This window comes from Crinia signifera, unplaced genomic scaffold, assembly GCF_055691185.1.
Source record: "Crinia signifera unplaced genomic scaffold, ASM5569118v1 HAP2_SCAFFOLD_218, whole genome shotgun sequence".
In the NCBI taxonomy this organism is placed as follows: domain Eukaryota; kingdom Metazoa; phylum Chordata; class Amphibia; order Anura; family Myobatrachidae; genus Crinia; species Crinia signifera.
The window spans coordinates 17,743-33,816 of NW_028142111.1; the positions used below are offsets into that span (position 1 = coordinate 17,743).

The following is a 16,074-nucleotide window of genomic DNA, read 5'->3' on the forward strand; positions in this document are numbered from 1 at the left end:
GCTATATATATATATATATATATATATATATATATATATATATATATATATATATATATATATATATATATATATATATATATATATATATATATATATATATATACACCCCTTTGTCAAGGTTATACGTGCAAAAAAGCCTTGACAAAGGGGTGTCACATACCCCGAAACGTTGGAAGCTTTTTTTGCTGAAAATATATTTTTTCTAAAAATCCCCAGAGCCGCTGTTGTTTCTTCACTATCCTGTACTTCTGTTCCTGAAGGCACCTGGGTTACTTATACTGCTGGAGGAGTGCCAGGCCTACACCTCCTCTACCTCTCTCTCTCTCTCTCTCTCTCTCTCTCTCTCTCTCTCTCTCTCTCTCTCTCTCTCTCTCTCTCTCTCTCTCTCTCTCTCTCTCTCTCTCTCTCTCTCTCTCTTATATATATATATGATCAACAGCAGTCAACAGAATGCACAGACAGGATTATCACCAGCCAGGGGAGGAGCTAACTGCTTCCTGAGGCAGACTTTCGTGTGGGCTGTTGCGCCCTCTACTGGTGTCGTGTGGTCAGGGGTGTCTTTAGAGAGGAGGAGGCCGTGTGCAGCCTCCTTGGCCAGGCCCCTTCCTCTCTGCCTGGAGCGGCGCCAGGAGTAGTAGGGTCTGAGCGCTCTAGTGCTCAGAGTCCACTGCGTATGGGCAGATCGCCGGAAAAATGGCCGCCGTGCCATTTTTTTTTTTTGCCTATTTCTGCAACGCTCCTGCTGCGGGACTCCGGAGGGTTAGTATTTACAAAATGGGCACAGTTGGAGTGGTGTGGGCCCCCCTGGGACTCAAGGGCCCATGTACCATGTACACTTCACCCATTATAGATACGCCACTGCGTGATGTGCAGCTTAGTGCGGATGGGGGTGGAGCTTAGCACAGACAGGGCAGGGCTTAGAGCGGCTGTTGGGCTGAGCTCAGCTCTGGGAGGTAAAGCTAGTAACAGTCTGTGGCCAGTGCTGCCCCCAAACCTTTGCCGGCCCTGGGTTACGGTTGGAATGCCCCTAGGCAATTGCCTAGATTGCCTGTTTCTAGGGCTGGTTCTGCCCATAATGCAGTAAGGATGGCCATCTTTGCCATCACTGGCAAAAGTGCAACTGGCCATCGATAGTGTAATACTATGCAAAGGATGACCATCAGTGTTTTTACATATTGATGGTAATCCATTTTCTTTGACTGTTTGGCCTGTGAGCCAATGAAAATATGGGGGGCAAGGGCTTCCTCGGTGTCATGGGCGGAGCTATGTTCCGTGCCCCAGCCCCCCGGGGGGGGGGGGGGAAGACAAAACTATTTGTTTAAGCTTGACATCGATGGTGGGGAAACCATCTGGTTCTCCCCCATTGATGGCAAAACTATTGTACATGGGCCATAAAGCATTGATGATTTTTGAATTGTCAATGGCTATCCCTTTTAATAAAGCTGCATCATGCCTCTCATTTCTATCAATTCTCTATTGCATCCTAAACCATGATAGAATCTGATTATTGCAGCCGATTCCGTATCTGAAATAAGTACATGAAAATAATTCTTCTGTAATAGAACCAATTGTAAATCGGGTACTTATATGTTAGTTGGGCGCCCACTAAGCTATTTATTTAGTTGGCTATTCTGCGTAAGGAATGCGATGCAATATTACTAATTAATGTTGTTTTTTACAGGTATATTTTTTTCCCGCTATTATCGCATCCAGTGGTGTAACTAAGTTTTTGGGCGCCACCGCCCATGCAACCCCCCCCCTGCCGCCTTACCTATCGCGCTGGTCCCGGCGGCTCCGTTCTTCTTCTGCTGAGGACCACCACAAAATGGCCGCCCCCATACAGCAGACAGTTTCAGAGAACTGTGTGCTATATGGGGGCGGCCATTTTGTGATGGTCCTCAGCAGAAGAACGGAGCCGCCGGGACCAGCGAGATAGGTACGTCTGCGGGGGATTGGGGGGGGGGTGTAACTATAGCACCGCAGCCCCCGGCGCCCCCACATGCACAGCGCCACCCTGCGGTGGCGGGGGCTGCGGTGCTATAGTTACACCGCTGATCGCATCGCATTGTTCAGCACACATTTTATGACACTAAAACCTGTAATGGGATGTGATATTACTAAATAATTTATTCCCTCCTATTGTAGGTACCCCCCCCATTATCCATATGACCCCATAGTAACCCAGCCAGTATCCACACCACCCCATAGCGTTGCAAGCGCAGCGTTGGTCCACTATCCACCCCAACCCGAAGCGTGGCGAGCAGCGGCGGAACACGTCCTCCCGACCTTTTCATACCCCCACTATCCACGTCGGAGTGGAGTTGATTTTATATAGTGTGGCGAGCGCAGCCCGAAGCGCGGCTATCACAATAATCTCAGAAAAACAATAATAACACAATAAATATCACAAGAACAATATCATTAGAAAGAAAGTGCTAACTGGGCACTGCAGAGCCCTTAGGCAGGAGGCTGAAGGCATATAACATGCACTGGAAAGGCTGGTCTTTTGCCACACTTTTCCTCCACATAAATTCTAAGTAGGAGGTCAAATGCTGCCTTGCAGTGCCACGTTGCTTTTTGTTTCGCCACTTTGCGGCCGCCCACATACGCTCAATGTTCTGGGTATGTACCCCAGAATCAGGGTCGACAAAGTTATATTTATGATTGACCCTGGCATGCTCGTAGCCGGCCGCTACCAAATCCTCCGTTTTATAGGCACGCCAGCAGTCACTATAAATGACACTTCCAGGAGCAACAAGCGATGTTATGGCATCCATCAGAGTTGTGAAGTCTCTGCGGTCCACGGCTTTCATGAAGCAGGCCCCCGTCTCTTGGCAAATGCCACCAAAGACCCCTGCTGTGGCAAAATCCTCCCCACGGTGTTCTTGCCTTTTGTGAAGAGGGTCTCGTCTACCTCCACAACAAGTCCCGGTCCTCCGATCTGTTGCTGGGGCTGGGAAAGCAGGTCATACGTGCACGCCTCCCTCATCAGTGCGTTGTACTGCACCATGGTAGCTGGGCAGATCCCAAGCTCTCTTTCACAGTACGCCACACTGCTCAGTTCATGCGCCCATGAATAAATGAAGTGTAGCAACTTCACAAAGGGAAGACGGCGACCTGGGTACCACAGCCCAGCACGCACTGTCACCTTTCGACGACAGGCCTTTATATGGCACCTCCAGTTACCTTCACGCATGTTTGCGTCTGTGGCAGCAAATTATGACGCTGTAAAAATGTCAGCGCCTCCTCCTCTGTTGTCGGGAGAGTAAATGGTGACATCTCCTGACGTCGTGCCATGCTGCTGTCACCACTGAAATAAGATACACTGGGAGCACTGTCGGCAGCATCCATCACTGGTCCTGTTTTACCTCAGAGTGAGGGACCAGGAGCACTTGCGCACATTCTGACTGACTACACTATATACTTAGCTTAAGTTTATTCACAAAACATAGTTACGCTACTTGAAATGCATACATCAGTAATATATGCATTAATATATGCGTATAAAGTACTAAGATCGAACCGCATCACACGGCACTAAAACGGGACATGCGATGCGATTTTCTTCCGCAAGCGTGCGTATGTAAATCGGGCACCCAACTACCCTATAAGTACCGTAAATCGTTCTGTAAATTACCGATAGGGATTTGTTGTATAACAAGTCTGTCTTCTTGTTTTACAGGTCTGCCAAAGAATCTCAGGGTGGAGGCCATCAACCGCAGATACCTGTTAAAGTGGGACTGGGATGACGCGCAGTATCCAAACGTGACCTTTACAGTTGAATAGTACGATCTCACACCTGGACATTTATTCAAACGGGGTTAAAGTACCTTGCTATTATTCTTCTGCTTACATATAGGTCCAGATGTATATAGTTATTTTTTTTATGGTAACAGCAGCACAAAGTATTTAAAGAGACAAAAAAGTCGTGCCGTTGTGCAATGTAGTGAGTATGGAATGGAGGTAGTAAGAGAAAAGTCCCCCAGCATCACAGAGTGTATCAGGAGATGCGGGAGGTATTTGTGAAGATGAGGCTGCATGTGACCGAGGCAGTGATATGATGTGAGGAGGGGAATGTAGTGCAGAAGTAGACCACTCACTGAGAGTTACATAGGGGAAGGAGCAGGGTCACCAGCAGCACAGAGTATATCAGGAGATGGGTGATGTGTCAGTGAGAACAAGGCTGTATGTGACAGGGACAGTGACATGATGGGAAAAGGGGAGTGAAGACAGGCGTAGGCCACACACTGAGCGTGAAATTCACTAAGATGGGAGTTGTACTCCACATGGGACGTTGCTACTCACTGAGAGTTACATAGGGGAAGGAGCAGGGTCCCCAGCAGCACAGAGTATATCAGGAGATGAGTGATGTGTCAGTGAGGACAGGGCTGCATGTGACAGGGGCAGTTACATGATGTGAGGAGGGGAAGGAAGGCGAAAGTTGGCCACCCACTGAGTTATATAGGGGAAGGAGTAGGATCCTCAGCAGTACAGAGTATATCAGGAGATGAGTGATGTGTGAGTCAGGACAGGGCAGAATGTGACAGGGATAGTAACTTGATGTGAGGAGGGGGAACGGAGGCAGCAGGAAGCCACAGACTGAGAGTTATATAGTGGGAGGATCAGGGTCCCCAGTAGCACAGAGTATATCAGGAGATGAGGGATGTGTCAGTGAGGACAGGGCTGTATGTGACAGGGGCAGTGACATGATGTGAGGAGGGGAATGGAGGCAGCAGGAAATCACAGACTGAGAGTTATATAGTGGGAGGAGCAGGGTCCCCAGCAGCACAGAGTATATCAGGAGATCAGTGATGTGTCAGTGAGGACAGGGCTGCATGTGACAGGGGCAGTGAAATAATTTAAGAAGGGGAATGGAGGCAGAAGAAGGCCACACAGAGTTATATAGCGAAAGGAGCAGGGTCCCCAGACTGATTTTCCAACAGTGCAGAACATATAGCAGATGTTCTTGCCAGAATAGTATATATATATATATATATATATATATATATATATATATATATATATATATATATATATATATATATATATATATATATAGAGAGAACAGACTCTTGTTTCGCGCCACGGGTTTTTTTTTTTTTTTTTGGTTACTATGTTAGGGCTGCCTGACTTACAAGATCCCCTGTTGGATAGGGATAAGTAGGGAGAGTATAGGTGACAATTGTAAGATGGCGCCCTTTTTTATGACCTCAATAATTGGGTCAATAGTGCCTTGTGTTCAAACGTTAAAACAAGTAAAGTAAAGTCCAAAGTTTATAAACATTTATTAAAAAAGTCTCTTGTTCCACAACAGTGTAAGTGGCGTTTCCAGACTTATTAAAAAGGTTCACGATATTCCTTTTATTTCAGGATAGCAAACAGAATGTTCCCAACGCGTTTCGTCCCTACGTGGGACTTCATCAGGGGTTCGCTATGAACATATAAAAATACATTTCAGATAAACATTTACGGTAATTGCTACGTACATTAAAAATTCTTTAAAAAATTATGTTCTTCAGACTTAACTTTACATTTTGTTGAATGATAATTATTAGTCAGGCTTGTTCTCTCAGTACATTACACAGAGAGATCAAAACATGGAGGTGAAAACAGGTGAAGGAAAAACAGGTGAAAAATGGAAAAAATAGGAAACAAAATCATAATTCAAGGTGTCCAATTACATACCGGATGTCATTATAATCAAATCCAACGATTTTGGTAGGGGAAGTGTCTACAATGAGTTGGTTTATTTGTTAGGTCCTTATAAAGAATTTGTTCGAGGGTACCTAGTGAAAACAGTACATTGATATGAGGGGAAATAATACAAATTACCCTCCAATTCCTAAATCCATATCTATTTTGGATTTTTATTTATAATTTGTTATAAATCGGTGTGGAAATTTAAATTACTTACTCTATCGCTTTTTTCACTCATAAATCAGCGTAAGAGCCTCTCAATTTACACACAAAGATACACCTATACATAGGGACAGATTATGGCACATAACTAGATGGAAATCTGATTAGGTGTTTACCCTTAAGTTACCATACACTCGGATTCGTACCTTAATTAGGTTGAAAATTTAACAGCTCTGTTTCATATAAAATGGACCAGCTTGGCCGTTTCTCCAAGATCTGCCGGGGTTTCCCAAATAGACTGCTATGTCTGTTAGGGCTGAATTAAACAAGGACTGTCTGTTTTAGGATACCTTATTCACCATGTTAATATCCAATTAATTTAAATATCTTGTAGTATTGGAAAGTATACATACCAATGTTGGAAATGAATATAAAATCTCAATACACAGTCTGGGATTATTCAGGGTACAGTTTTCGCTGTTTAACAAAAAGAGATTAAATTATACTAAATAAAAAAAAAAAAAAAAAAAAAAAATGCTACAATAGAATAACACTACTTTTTCCCTTATTGGCAAATTTCAATGGATGCTTAGTTTGGCTAGACATTGTATAAGTAAAAATAAGATGATGGTGGCTTACCCTTCAGGAGATGTGCTCTGTGTGAATGCTCTGTAAGAGTGGAGCTAACCTACTCTCCAGCCCTGGTTTAAATAGGGCTGATGTGTGACATCACTTCCTCTCACTATATTAGCATGCCAGATCTCTCTTTTTTTTTTTTTTTCTCTCTCTCTCTCTCCTGAGAGCCGGACTTCCCAGCCTGCTTTGCGGCTGTCAGTCCGGTTCTTGAGGAAACTAAGTGGCTAGGAACCTTTGAACAGGTTCCTAGTTAAGAGTATCTAAGGGCTCATGTGTTATTAATGCTTTTTCAATTGGTCATAAGTTATTATGCTTTAGTAACTCTTATGTCGTTAAGTGTTTAAAGTGATGGCTGTATTAGTTAGTTTGTTTGATATATTTATATATGGGCTATTAGGTGTTTGCTGTGTTCAATTAAGAAAACTATCTATATTGGTATTTTAATTAATTGCTATACTTGATTAAATACTGTGTTTTTAAATAATTATTTTATTATTTGTGTTATTAGTGTTTATTATTTCACAAGTGTAAGAGTTAATCTATATTTTTCATATATGTGCTAATAAGTGTTTTAATAAGTGCTATTAATTAATTATATTGTGTTATTATGTTGTTGTTTTTTTTTTTTTTTTTTTTTTTTTTTTTTTTTTTTTTTTTTTTTAATTAGTGCATATCGGTCACTCATTTAGAGACTAAATCTGATCCTTCATCTATCATATTATTAATGAAATTACTTAATTGTTCTAATTGATTAACTGATAGTTTTTTTATTATTTTTGTGGGAATAACGCTTGTCCTAGTAAGAGACTCTTAGTGGCCTATTTGAGATGACAAAATATCGGCTATATTATTTCTTTATGGTGGAGTATGTTATCTCCTTTGTGTTGTAAGCTTAAAATGTTAATAAATTTGCCTTCAAAAGAACAATGTGACCCAAACTATACATTCATTGTTACAGTGATATGCCAATTCACAGTCTAGGTTGAAGTAGATACATTGATATATTTTATCCATAAATATCCCATTAATCAAGGAAAAATCTTTTTTATGGATCAATGTAATTTGTTATCCTTAGGGTAATTCTATTCCCATGGGTTAAAGGAGCAAGACTATGACCAAACAGATTAGAGGAATGAAACTATGTCTATGTTTTCATTTAGGCCCTTCGGACTTAAAGTGTCCAAATGGAATATCCAATAGGACTCTCTCCTAGATAGGAAGAGGTCTCTATCCCCTCCCCTATCGTCGGGTTTGACATGTTCTAAAACCATGAATTTTAGACTGTCAATCTTAGATCCGTGGTTGGACTGGAAGTGGCGAGGGAGGCTATGGTTTTGTACCTTATTTTTGATGTTCCTGAGGTGTTCTTGAATCCTCAATTTGATGCTTCTCTTGGTCTTCCCAATGTACATCATATTACACTCACATCTAATCAGGTATATCACATAATTGGATTCACATGTGATGGCGTCCTTCACTTTAGCTAGAGAGGTGTACTTTTTCTCCTTCTCTATATGCTTGCAGCATATACATCTGTTACATGGAGTGATTCCTTGTCTTCTTTGAAGAAACCCACTTTCTTTCTGTGTTTTCTCTATGGGTTTCAATCTACTGGGGGCTAAAATGTTTTTGAGATTCGAGGCTTTTCTAAATGTTACCATTGGTTTTTGTGGTAGATGAGGGCCCAGGATGGGGTCTTTGAGTAGTAGGTGCCAGTGTTTGTGAAGGCATCTCTTTATTTGCTGATTTTCTTGGTTGTAATTCGTAATGAATGGTCGCCTTTGGTCCATCGTGGAAGAGATGGGTTCTTTATCTTCAAGTAGCGTAACCCTTGAAAGTGTGGAAGCTCTCTCTTGATCTTGCATGATTTTCTCTTCTTTATACCCTTTGGCTTGAAACTGTTCTCTTAATATGTTCGATTGAGCCCAATAGGTTTCATTAGAGCTGCAGTTTTTCCTAATCCTTAGGAACTGGGAGTAGGGGACATTTTCCTTCCAGAGGGGTAGATGGCAGCTATCTGATGGTATGTAACTGTTTACATCTGTTTCTTTGAAATGGGTTTTTGTGGTGATGGTTCTGTCATCTCCAATTTCGAAGACTATGTCCAGGTAATCTATTGTTCTTGGATCACACTTGTATGTGAATTTAAGATTGTAAGAATTCACTTGGATCCTTGCCATGAACTCTTCTATGCTTGGTAGGGCGCCATTCCATATGACAATGAGGTCGTCGATATACCTCTTGTAAAAGCAGATGCTGTTGTGTTTGTAGTTTGTTCCATCATACAGTTGATTCTCCTCCCAGTCATTCATGTAGATATTTGCATACGATGGGGCAAACTTAGTCCCCATCGCTGTTCCTCTGTTTTGAGCGTAAAAATTGCCCTCAAATTCGAAGTAATTATGATGTAAGATAAAGCTTATACTGGAAATTAGAAATTCGCATTCTTCAGGTTTTACTGTGTCATCTTTAGAGAGAATTCTAGCCACCGCTTCAAGACCTTTATTGTGAGGAATAGATGTATACAGGGCCTGTACGTCAATAGTTAGCCAGTGATACTCAGGTGACCATTGAAAGAATCTTAAATCTCTCAGGAGGCTTGTAGAGTCCTTTAAATAGGATTTTTGTACTTTTACATACTTTTGAAGTCTCAGGTCCAGATAGTGAGATAGATTTGCTGTGAGGGAGTCTATTCCAGCCACTATGGGTCTACCCGGTGGATTTTTATTGTCCTTATGGACTTTCGGCAAATGGTAGAAGATGGGAATTTTTGGTTTGTCCACTGCCATATATTCAAATTCTTTTTGACATATGAATTCATCTTGTAGGGCTTTTTTCAGGATTTTCATCAGGTCTTCCTTATATTTTTGCGTCGGGTCATACGGGATCGCAGAGTATGTTGATTTGTCCTCAAGTTGTTTCTTAGCTTCAATGACGTAGTTTGATCTATCTTGAATGACCACTGCTCCCCCCTTATCCGCTGTTTTAATTACTATATCTTTGTCGTTTTTTAGACTCTTTAGGGCTTGTTGTTCCAGGGGTGGGAGATTTCGATGGTATTTTTCATTGGTTTTCTTCATACGTCTGAAGTCTTCCTTGACTGTTTCATAGAAAATGTCTATGTGGCTTCCTCTGGACTCTACAGGGTAATATTTCGATGGTAATGCCACTAATGGTTTGGGTTTCTGAGTCAGTTGATTTTCTTTCATGGGGTTTTTTATGAAATGACGTTGTAATGTCAAGTTGCGGACATATTTATTAAGATCCACGAATAACTGGAATTGATCCACATGCTGGTTTGGGGCGAACTTCATGCCCTTCTCTAAAACTGCGACCTCTGATTCTGAAAGTGTCTTCTTGGATAAATTGTAGATGCTGCTTCCCTTTCCAATACTGCTGGTCGTTTTTTTCTTCTGGGTGAGTTGTCGTCCTCCTCTACATCCTCTCCTTTTAATGATCTTTTCCTCCCTTGAGGGGAGTCTAGCCTTATGTGTAGTTGTTCCTCTTCTTGTAATCTGGGGAATCCAACCTTCCTCCTTTCCCCTAAAAAAGGGCGTCCTGTTGGTGAACCCAATTCTCGAACTTGGTTTCTTCTACTTTGTAGGGGATAGTTTTCCCTTCTAGTGGGTGTCCTGGGTCTATAGGTCTGTGTACGTCTTCTCTCCCCATAGGAGGGTGTTCTGTAAGATCTCCTCCTTTCATAATTGGATACGTAATATTGTTTCCTGTAGTGGGGTTGATATTTTTCTCCATTATTGGAGAATACCTCATTATGGTTGTCAAATTGTCTTCTCCATCTTTGGGGTGGATTATTATTTCTAGGGACGGTTCTGTTGTAGTCATTGTTGGGTTTCTCGTGGACCTTGCCGTTCTCGTAGTCCCACTTATCCCTCGCAAACTTTTTCTGTTTACGTGTGATAATATCACTCTCTAGAGAGTCTAGTTTTTGTTGTAGGTCATCCACATCTCTTAGGAAATCATCATCTTTTTCAAACTTTGTTAAGGTCGATTCTATTTTCGCCATCTCTTCGTCTAGTTTGATGAGTTCCTTCTTCCTCTCGCTAATGATGAGGCTCACCAATTTGGCTGCACTTTCGTCCAATATTTTGTTCCAGTTTTCCATGAACTCTTCAGTAAGTGTGCCCATGGTGGGTGTTTTGTTAAGTCTTAGGCCTCTTGGGATCCTCCCGACTTCCAGGTATTTCTCTAAGGTAATGAGATCGTACCAGTTCTTCAATTCCTTGATGGAGATTTTCTCCATATAGTTCAACAGACTATAGTAATCTTCGTCATTTTCTATAGTTTGTTCCATCACCTGCTCGTCCTCCGAAAATATAGACTTGCATTTTTGTGATCTTGTCTTTCTATCTTTGAATAGGGGCATTACTATGCCTGGCTGCGTACAAGAGTTACCAACAATAGAACAGAATAGAGAACAGACTCTTGTTTCGCGCCACGGGTTTTTTTTTTTTTTTTTTTTTTTTTTTTTTTTTGGTTACTATGTTAGGGCTGCCTGACTTACAAGATCCCCTGTTGGATAGGGATAAGTAGGGAGAGTATAGGTGACAATTGTAAGATGGCGCCCTTTTTTATGACCTCAATAATTGGGTCAATAGTGCCTTGTGTTCAAACGTTAAAACAAGTAAAGTAAAGTCCAAAGTTTATAAACATTTATTAAAAAAGTCTCTTGTTCCACAACAGTGTAAGTGGCGTTTCCAGACTTATTAAAAAGGTTCACGATATTCCTTTTATTTCAGGATAGCAAACAGAATGTTCCCAACGCGTTTCGTCCCTACGTGGGACTTCATCAGGGGTTCGCTATGAACATATAAAAATACATTTCAGATAAACATTTACGGTAATTGCTACGTACATTAAAAATTCTTTAAAAAATTATGTTCTTCAGACTTAACTTTACATTTTGTTGAATGATAATTATTAGTCAGGCTTGTTCTCTCAGTACATTACACAGAGAGATCAAAACATGGAGGTGAAAACAGGTGAAGGAAAAACAGGTGAAAAATGGAAAAAATAGGAAACAAAATCATAATTCAAGGTGTCCAATTACATACCGGATGTCATTATAATCAAATCCAACGATTTTGGTAGGGGAAGTGTCTACAATGAGTTGGTTTATTTGTTAGGTCCTTATAAAGAATTTGTTCGAGGGTACCTAGTGAAAACAGTACATTGATATGAGGGGAAATAATACAAATTACCCTCCAATTCCTAAATCCATATCTATTTTGGATTTTTATTTATAATTTGTTATAAATCGGTGTGGAAATTTAAATTACTTACTCTATCGCTTTTTTCACTCATAAATCAGCGTAAGAGCCTCTCAATTTACACACAAAGATACACCTATACATAGGGACAGATTATGGCACATAACTAGATGGAAATCTGATTAGGTGTTTACCCTTAAGTTACCATACACTCGGATTCGTACCTTAATTAGGTTGAAAATTTAACAGCTCTGTTTCATATAAAATGGACCAGCTTGGCCGTTTCTCCAGATCTGCCGGGGTTTCCCAAATAGACTGCTATGTCTGTTAGGGCTGAATTAAACAAGGACTGTCTGTTTTAGGATACCTTATTCACCATGTTAATATCCAATTAATTTAAATATCTTGTAGTATTGGAAAGTATACATACCAATGTTGGAAATGAATATAAAATCTCAATACACAGTCTGGGATTATTCAGGGTACAGTTTTCGCTGTTTAACAAAAAGAGATTAAATTATACTAAATAAAAAAAAAAAAAAAAAAAAAAAATGCTACAATAGAATAACACTACTTTTTCCCTTATTGGCAAATTTCAATGGATGCTTAGTTTGGCTAGACATTGTATAAGTAAAAATAAGATGATGGTGGCTTACCCTTCAGGAGATGTGCTCTGTGTGAATGCTCTGTAAGAGTGGAGCTAACCTACTCTCCAGCCCTGGTTTAAATAGGGCTGATGTGTGACATCACTTCCTCTCACTATATTAGCATGCCAGATCTCTCTTTTTTTTTTTTTTTTTTTCTCTCTCTCTCTCTCCTGAGAGCCGGACTTCCCAGCCTGCTTTGCGGCTGTCAGTCCGGTTCTTGAGGAAACTAAGTGGCTAGGAACCTTTGAACAGGTTCCTAGTTAAGAGTATCTAAGGGCTCATGTGTTATTAATGCTTTTTCAATTGGTCATAAGTTATTATGCTTTAGTAACTCTTATGTCGTTAAGTGTTTAAAGTGATGGCTGTATTAGTTAGTTTGTTTGATATATTTATATATGGGCTATTAGGTGTTTGCTGTGTTCAATTAAGAAAACTATCTATATTGGTATTTTAATTAATTGCTATACTTGATTAAATACTGTGTTTTTAAATAATTATTTTATTATTTGTGTTATTAGTGTTTATTATTTCACAAGTGTAAGAGTTAATCTATATTTTTCATATATGTGCTAATAAGTGTTTTAATAAGTGCTATTAATTAATTATATTGTGTTATTATGTTGTTGTTTTTTTTTTTTTTTTTTTTTTTTTTAATTAGTGCATATCGGTCACTCATTTAGAGACTAAATCTGATCCTTCATCTATCATATTATTAATGAAATTACTTAATTGTTCTAATTGATTAACTGATAGTTTTTTTATTATTTTTGTGGGAATAACGCTTGTCCTAGTAAGAGACTCTTAGTGGCCTATTTGAGATGACAAAATATCGGCTATATTATTTCTTTATGGTGGAGTATGTTATCTCCTTTGTGTTGTAAGCTTAAAATGTTAATAAATTTGCCTTCAAAAGAACAATGTGACCCAAACTATACATTCATTGTTACAGTGATATGCCAATTCACAGTCTAGGTTGAAGTAGATACATTGATATATTTTATCCATAAATATCCCATTAATCAAGGAAAAATCTTTTTTATGGATCAATGTAATTTGTTATCCTTAGGGTAATTCTATTCCCATGGGTTAAAGGAGCAAGACTATGACCAAACAGATTAGAGGAATGAAACTATGTCTATGTTTTCATTTAGGCCCTTCGGACTTAAAGTGTCCAAATGGAATATCCAATAGGACTCTCTCCTAGATAGGAAGAGGTCTCTATCCCCTCCCCTATCGTCGGGTTTGACATGTTCTAAAACCATGAATTTTAGACTGTCAATCTTAGATCCGTGGTTGGACTGGAAGTGGCGAGGGAGGCTATGGTTTTGTACCTTATTTTTGATGTTCCTGAGGTGTTCTTGAATCCTCAATTTGATGCTTCTCTTGGTCTTCCCAATGTACATCATATTACACTCACATCTAATCAGGTATATCACATAATTGGATTCACATGTGATGGCGTCCTTCACTTTAGCTAGAGAGGTGTACTTTTTCTCCTTCTCTATATGCTTGCAGCATATACATCTGTTACATGGAGTGATTCCTTGTCTTCTTTGAAGAAACCCACTTTCTTTCTGTGTTTTCTCTATGGGTTTCAATCTACTGGGGGCTAAAATGTTTTTGAGATTCGAGGCTTTTCTAAATGTTACCATTGGTTTTTGTGGTAGATGAGGGCCCAGGATGGGGTCTTTGAGTAGTAGGTGCCAGTGTTTGTGAAGGCATCTCTTTATTTGCTGATTTTCTTGGTTGTAATTCGTAATGAATGGTCGCCTTTGGTCCATCGTGGAAGAGATGGGTTCTTTATCTTCAAGTAGCGTAACCCTTGAAAGTGTGGAAGCTCTCTCTTGATCTTGCATGATTTTCTCTTCTTTATACCCTTTGGCTTGAAACTGTTCTCTTAATATGTTCGATTGAGCCCAATAGGTTTCATTAGAGCTGCAGTTTTTCCTAATCCTTAGGAACTGGGAGTAGGGGACATTTTCCTTCCAGAGGGGTAGATGGCAGCTATCTGATGGTATGTAACTGTTTACATCTGTTTCTTTGAAATGGGTTTTTGTGGTGATGGTTCTGTCATCTCCAATTTCGAAGACTATGTCCAGGTAATCTATTGTTCTTGGATCACACTTGTATGTGAATTTAAGATTGTAAGAATTCACTTGGATCCTTGCCATGAACTCTTCTATGCTTGGTAGGGCGCCATTCCATATGACAATGAGGTCGTCGATATACCTCTTGTAAAAGCAGATGCTGTTGTGTTTGTAGTTTGTTCCATCATACAGTTGATTCTCCTCCCAGTCATTCATGTAGATATTTGCATACGATGGGGCAAACTTAGTCCCCATCGCTGTTCCTCTGTTTTGAGCGTAAAAATTGCCCTCAAATTCGAAGTAATTATGATGTAAGATAAAGCTTATACTGGAAATTAGAAATTCGCATTCTTCAGGTTTTACTGTGTCATCTTTAGAGAGAATTCTAGCCACCGCTTCAAGACCTTTATTGTGAGGAATAGATGTATACAGGGCCTGTACGTCAATAGTTAGCCAGTGATACTCAGGTGACCATTGAAAGAATCTTAAATCTCTCAGGAGGCTTGTAGAGTCCTTTAAATAGGATTTTTGTACTTTTACATACTTTTGAAGTCTCAGGTCCAGATAGTGAGATAGATTTGCTGTGAGGGAGTCTATTCCAGCCACTATGGGTCTACCCGGTGGATTTTTATTGTCCTTATGGACTTTCGGCAAATGGTAGAAGATGGGAATTTTTGGTTTGTCCACTGCCATATATTCAAATTCTTTTTGACATATGAATTCATCTTGTAGGGCTTTTTTCAGGATTTTCATCAGGTCTTCCTTATATTTTTGCGTCGGGTCATACGGGATCGCAGAGTATGTTGATTTGTCCTCAAGTTGTTTCTTAGCTTCAATGACGTAGTTTGATCTATCTTGAATGACCACTGCTCCCCCCTTATCCGCTGTTTTAATTACTATATCTTTGTCGTTTTTTAGACTCTTTAGGGCTTGTTGTTCCAGGGGTGGGAGATTTCGATGGTATTTTTCATTGGTTTTCTTCATACGTCTGAAGTCTTCCTTGACTGTTTCATAGAAAATGTCTATGTGGCTTCCTCTGGACTCTACAGGGTAATATTTCGATGGTAATGCCACTAATGGTTTGGGTTTCTGAGTCAGTTGATTTTCTTTCATGGGGTTTTTTATGAAATGACGTTGTAATGTCAAGTTGCGGACATATTTATTAAGATCCACGAATAACTGGAATTGATCCACATGCTGGTTTGGGGCGAACTTCATGCCCTTCTCTAAAACTGCGACCTCTGATTCTGAAAGTGTCTTCTTGGATAAATTGTAGATGCTGCTTCCCTTTCCAATACTGCTGGTCGTTTTTTTCTTCTGGGTGAGTTGTCGTCCTCCTCTACATCCTCTCCTTTTAATGATCTTTTCCTCCCTTGAGGGGAGTCTAGCCTTATGTGTAGTTGTTCCTCTTCTTGTAATCTGGGGAATCCAACCTTCCTCCTTTCCCCTAAAAAAGGGCGTCCTGTTGGTGAACCCAATTCTCGAACTTGGTTTCTTCTACTTTGTAGGGGATAGTTTTCCCTTCTAGTGGGTGTCCTGGGTCTATAGGTCTGTGTACGTCTTCTCTCCCCATAGGAGGGTGTTCTGTAAGATCTCCTCCTTTCATAATTGGAT

General features: G+C 40.1%; 3 protein-coding genes across 7 annotated transcripts in view; 1 reads left to right on the plus strand and 2 right to left on the minus strand.

Moving 5' to 3' along the window:
* LOC146053845 (interferon alpha/beta receptor 1-like) overlaps positions 1-16,074 on the plus strand; it is a 69,453-nt gene that overhangs the window by 15,389 nt on the left and 37,990 nt on the right. The window contains exon 5 of the mRNA XM_083168058.1: positions 3,686-3,788. Coding sequence (XP_083024184.1) covers positions 3,686-3,788 — 103 coding nt within the window. The remainder of the gene's footprint in view (positions 1-3,685; positions 3,789-16,074) is intronic.
* LOC146053840 (uncharacterized) lies at positions 5,176-9,812 on the minus strand. 5 transcript variants are annotated; one of them, XR_014467847.1, is made up of 3 exons: positions 7,839-9,812; positions 6,069-6,339; positions 5,176-5,789 (listed from the first exon to the last, which is right to left on the minus strand). XR_014467847.1 is itself a non-coding variant. In XM_083168054.1 (3 exons), the coding sequence occupies exons 1-2, from the start codon at positions 9,810-9,812 to the stop codon at positions 6,319-6,321; spliced, it is 1,995 nt and encodes a 664-aa protein (XP_083024180.1). In that variant the 3' UTR covers positions 5,177-6,178; positions 6,276-6,318. The 5 variants fall into 5 exon arrangements, 2 of the variants coding, with proteins under 2 accessions (XP_083024180.1, XP_083024179.1); XR_014467845.1 differs by having other exon boundaries at positions 5,176-5,980; XR_014467846.1 differs by having other exon boundaries at positions 5,176-5,434; positions 5,689-6,339.
* On the minus strand, positions 12,046-15,678 carry LOC146053844 (uncharacterized). Its single transcript, XM_083168057.1, has 2 exons — positions 13,705-15,678; positions 12,046-12,220 (listed from the first exon to the last, which is right to left on the minus strand). The coding sequence occupies exons 1-2, from the start codon at positions 15,676-15,678 to the stop codon at positions 12,200-12,202; spliced, it is 1,995 nt and encodes a 664-aa protein (XP_083024183.1). The 3' UTR covers positions 12,046-12,199.